Source organism: Leuresthes tenuis, unplaced genomic scaffold (assembly GCF_036924035.1).
Source record: "Leuresthes tenuis unplaced genomic scaffold, fLeuTen1.0.hap1 SCAF_19, whole genome shotgun sequence".
In the NCBI taxonomy this organism is placed as follows: Eukaryota; Metazoa; Chordata; class Actinopteri; order Atheriniformes; family Atherinopsidae; genus Leuresthes; species Leuresthes tenuis.
In genome coordinates, this window is record NW_027325373.1 from 327501 (window position 1) to 332412 (window position 4912).

Consider the following 4912-nt stretch of genomic DNA (forward strand, 5'->3'; position numbering starts at 1 on the left):
ACAAAGTTGCTGACAGAGGCTAAAAACCGCAATGACAAAAGAAATAAACCTCCCCACCCCACAAATAGCCAGAGAGACACACACCCACACACACGCACGCACACATGCACGCACACAAACACATGTTCTAGCATCTCTGTCGTCCAATCAGAAGTCTGTTCGACTGATTTTACTCTCTGATATGAAACTTCTTCCTCTTGGAAAAAGGTTAAAGGTCATCCACGGCATTGAGCTGCTTGGATGAAACGGTGCAGAGGAAAAGAAAATGAACCGCTTCATGGCTGCTGCTCGCAGTTTCTGTAAGTTCTGTCAGACGAGCGGTAACGTTCTGCAGCAGCAGAAGAAGAGTTGACTGGTCCACACCTGCAGACAGGAAGTGACATCATAAAGCAGCTGGAGATCAGGGAGCATCAGCCCAGTTCACCTGTTTGTTTTTTATTCAGGTGGTCGTGTTGTACTTCGCTAAGAGCGCCGAGCTGACTGGGCTGAAGGAGGAGGAGCTTGTTGCCGTGCCAACGCCAATCAGCAGCAGCGACCTCTGGGGGCTGTTGCTACAGAGACACCCGAGGTACAAAAGGCATCAGAAAGAGGGCGTCATGTCCATGGGTACCACTGAGGTCACATCGACGAGACCGCCGCCATATTTGTGTCCAATTTGACACATTTTCATTGTCTTTAAGGACCCACGTCACGACAGAAGTCGGGATGAATAATAGTTAATTAGTGACTGACATCAGCTCAAACCGCAGCTTTCGGGTGTACCGTAATCAGATAAAGTTAGCTAACGTTAGCATAAGAAAATTTGAATCTCCGTTGAGATTCTACGTCCTTTGGGATGGAATAAAACTGCATTTTGGGGTTTATTTGCTGTCACAGACAACAGCACAACACGTTCCTGGCATCTTTCAAATGTCAGCTTTCAGCCTGTTGCTGGTTCTCCTCCTGCTCCACTTCTGGTAACGTGACAGCGCTGTAAGCTGTCATCTGAGTGCTGCGGGCGGACACAAATATGGCGGCGCGAAAGTCCAGTGACGTCATGTGACCCTAAAGGATACACGAGATTGGAACGATACGTCAACGGGGCCGCCATCTTGGGCCGGGGGAAGCCGTGTCTTCTTACTGCATTAGTCAACAGAGCCAGAGGTCTACCAACCGCTAAAGTCACCACAACTCACTGAATTTTCAACCGATTTTTCAAGCCGTTTGGTTTAATATTAACAGACATATATTTGTGATACAACATAGAATAAAATAGAACAGAGGGAAGCTAGCGGAGAACAGGGGGAAGCTAGCGGAGAACAGGGGGAAGCCAGCGGAGAACAGCGGGACGCTAGCGGAGAACAGGGGGAAGCTAGCGGAGAACAGGGGGAAGCTAGCGGAGAACAGAGGGAAGCTAGCGGAGAACAGGGGGAAGCTAGCGGAGAACAGAGGGAAGCTAGCGGAGAACAGGGGGAAGCTAGCGGAGAACAGGGGGAAGCTAGCGGAGAACAGGGACGCTAGCGGAGAACAGAAGGGAAGCTAGCGGAGAACAGAGGGAAGCTAGCAGAGAACAGGGACGCTAGCGGAGAACAGAGGGAAGCTAGCGGAGAACAGGGGGAAGCTAGCGGAGAACAGGGGGAAGCTAGCGGAGAACAGGGGGAAGCTAGCGGAGAACAGGGGGAAGCTAGAGGAGAACAGGGGGAAGCTAGAGGAGAACAGGGGGAAGCTAGCGGAGAACAGGGGGAGGCTAGCGGAGAACAGGGGGAGGCTAGCGGAGAACAGGGGGAGGCTAGCGGAGAACAGGGGGAAGCTAGAGGAGAACAGGGGGAAGCTAGAGGAGAACAGGGGGAAGCTAGAGGAGAACAGAAGGAAGCTAGCGGAGAACAGGGGGAAGCTAGCGGAGAACAGGGGGAGGCTAGCGGAGAAGAGGGGGAGGCTAGCGGAGAACAGGGGGAGCTAGAGGAGAACAGAAGGAAGCTAGCGGAGAACAGGGGGAGGCTAGCGGAGAACAGGGGGAAGCTAGCGGAGAACAGGGGGAGGCTAGCGGAGAACAGCGGGACGCTAGCGGAGAACAGCGGGACGCTAGCGGAGAACAGCGGGACGCTAGCGGAGAACAGGGGGGACGCTAGCGGAGAACAGCGGGACGCTAGCGGAGAACGGGGGGAAGCTAGCGGAGAACGGGGGGACGCTAGCGGAGAACAGAGGGAAGCTAGCGGAGAACAGAAGGGAAGCTAGCGGAGAACAGAGGGAAGCTAGCGGAGAACAGGGGGAAGCTAGCGGAGAACAGGGGGAAGCTAGCGGAGAACAGGGGGAAGCTAGCGGAGAACAGCGGGACGCTAGCGGAGAACAGGGGGGACGCTAGCGGAGAACAGGGGGGACGCTAGCGGAGAACGGGGGGAAGCTAGCGGAGAACGGGGGGAAGCTAGCGGAGAACGGGGGGAAGCTAGCGGAGAACAGAGGGAAGCTAGCGGAGAACAGGGGGAAGCTAGCGGAGAACAGGGGGAAGCTAGCGGAGAACAGGGGGAGGCTAGCGGAGAACAGGGGGAAGCTAGCGGAGAACAGGGGGAAGCTAGCGGAGAACAGGGGGAAGCTAGCGGAGAACAGGGGGACGCTGGATGTTAGTGAGAAAGCTGATAGCTGCTGTTCTGTAGTCCTGTTATCAGCATCAGGAGGAATGTTGGGAGATAAATATGTTCACATCAGATGATAACTGAGGCTGAAAGCTGGTTCGTGGTGTAAAATGTTTCTCTGATCAGAATAATCTGTGTGTTCAGGCTGGCCGCTCTGCGGGCTCAGGTGGTCTTGGCGGTGCGTCAGCAGTACGTTGCCATCGGCGACCAGGTGGTGACGCTTGCAGACGGAGACGAGGTGGCAGTGGTGCCGCCGCTCAGCGGGGGATAGAAGGCAGGAGGCGGTGAGGGATCAATACGAGGCTGACTGATCATCATGAGCAATAATCAGTTATTGATCGAGTTCCTTTTTTCAGGCATGTCGGAGGAGCCGAGAGACGTCTTCAAGCTAAGCCGTGATTGGCTGTCTGTACAGGAAGTGGTGGACACCGTCAGCAGCTCCTCCTGTGGAGCCGTTTCAGTCTTTATGGGTGATTATTGATTAATGTGATGAGCTCACCTGCAGTCCTGATGAAACTGATCTTTAAGATGAGATGAAGGTTCCTCCTGTGGTGGAAGTCCTTCAGTTACTCAGGAAGTTTGCTCCTTTTATCGCTTTTATTTAACTTTTTGTCTTTCCCCGAGTTAAACGAGGCCTTCAGGGCGGGGCCTCATGGTCACATGACTGCTAACAAACGTGTGCGTGCGCAGGTACGACCCGTGAGGACGAGGTGGACGGCAGGAAGGTGGTTGGTCTGGAGTACGAGGCGTACGAGCCGATGGCCCAATCAGAGTTCAGCCGGCTGTGTGCTGACATCAGAGCACGCTGGCCAGCTGTGCTGCACATCTGCGTCCACCACCGGCTGGGGTGAGCTGCTAATGCTAACGCTAACTGTGTAACTCAGCGGGGTCGCACTCACCTGTGAGCTCTTCCCTCAGGTGGGTGAAGGTGGGGGAGGCCAGCGTTGTCATGGCGATCTCCTCCCCGCACCGCCACGATGGCCAGGAGGCGGTCCAGCACTGCATCAGCCAGCTGAAGGCCGCTGTCCCCATCTGGAAGAAGGTAAGAGCTCAGAGCCGGCCCGGCGGCCAGAGCGGCGTCACCTGATCACTGATCAATGATTGTGATCGACAGGAAGTGTACGACACGCAGGAGGCGAGCTGGAAGGAGAACGCCGAGTGTTCGTGGTCCGAACGGGCTGCCCGGAACTGACCCGCTCTCTGAGCCAGAAGAACCATCATGAGGCGAGCTTCAGTCTGAGGAACAGCTGGAGCTACTGGAACACCTGGAGCTCCTGGAACACCTGGAGCTCCTGGAACACCTGGAACAGCTGGAGCTCCTGGAACACCTGGAACAGCTGGAGCTCCTGGAACACCTGGAGCTCCTGGAACAGCTGGAGCTCCAGGCTGTGACTCGGCTCATTGATTGATTCTGTTAAACATGAGATCAAATGATAGATATTTGAATACAATCTTTATATTATATTTTAATCTCTTTATCTACGTAAATAATCTTGTTAAAAACGTCGGCCACAGCAGAACCTTAAACTGAGCAGAACCTTAAACTGAGCAGAACCATCCCTAACTATAAGCTTTATCAGAAAGGAAAGTTTCAGCCTGATCCTAAAGGTAGAGAGGGTGTCTGCTTCCTGAAGCCAAACTGGCAGCTGGTTCCACAGAGAGGGGCCTGATAACTGAAGGCTCTGCCTCCCATTCTGCTTTTAGGGGCCTGATAACTGAAGGCTCTGCCTCCCATTCTGCTTTTAGGGGCCTGATAACTGAAGGCTCTGCCTCCCATTCTGCTTTTAGGGGCCTGATAACTGAAGGCTCTGCCTCCCATTCTGCTTTTAGGGGCCTGATAACTGAAGGCTCTGCCTCCCATTCTGCTTTTAGGGGCCTGATAACTGAAGGCTCTGCCTCCCATTCTGCTTTTAGGGGCCTGATAACTGAAGGCTCTGCCTCCCATTCTGCTTTTAGGGGCCTGATAACTGAAGGCTCTGCCTCCCATTCTGCTTTTAGGGGCCTGATAACTGAAGGCTCTGCCTCCCATTCTGCTTTTAGGGGCCTGATAACTGAAGGCTCTGCCTCCCATTCTGCTTTTAGGGGCCTGATAACTGAAGGCTCTGCCTCCCATTCTGCTTTTAGAAACTCTGGGAACCACAAGGAAACCTGCAGCCTGAGAGCAAAGTGCTCTGTTGGGGAAATATCCAACTGTGAGATCTTTAAGATGTGATGGAGCTCGGTCATTAAGAGCTTTATATGTGAGGAGAAGAACCTTAAATTCTATTCTGAATCTAACAGGGAGCCAATGAAGAGAAGCTAAA

The 4912-nt window shown here is 53.6% G+C and overlaps 2 protein-coding genes across 3 annotated transcripts in view; both read left to right on the top strand.

Moving 5' to 3' along the window:
• mocs2 (molybdenum cofactor synthesis 2) overlaps window positions 1-2880 on the top strand; it is a 4484-nt gene extending 1604 nt beyond the window's left edge. The window contains exons 2-3 of the mRNA XM_072371531.1: window positions 444-568; window positions 2754-2880. Coding sequence (XP_072227632.1) covers window positions 444-568; window positions 2754-2880 — 252 coding nt within the window. The remainder of the gene's footprint in view (window positions 1-443; window positions 569-2753) is intronic.
• LOC140276723 (molybdopterin synthase catalytic subunit) overlaps window positions 1-4371 on the top strand; it is a 6023-nt gene extending 1652 nt beyond the window's left edge. Inside the window, exons 1-5 of one of the 2 annotated variants that reach the window (XM_072371527.1) lie at window positions 480-568; window positions 2966-3079; window positions 3300-3456; window positions 3528-3651; window positions 3724-4367. In XM_072371527.1, coding sequence (XP_072227628.1) covers window positions 2968-3079; window positions 3300-3456; window positions 3528-3651; window positions 3724-3801 — 471 coding nt within the window. In that variant the 5' untranslated portion in view covers window positions 480-568; window positions 2966-2967 and the 3' untranslated portion in view covers window positions 3802-4367. Of the gene's footprint in view, window positions 1-479; window positions 569-2965; window positions 3080-3299; window positions 3457-3527; window positions 3652-3723 lie in introns of those variants that run through there. The other variant, XM_072371526.1, reaches the window with a different exon arrangement.
• The last annotated feature ends 541 nt before the right edge of the window (window positions 4372-4912 follow it).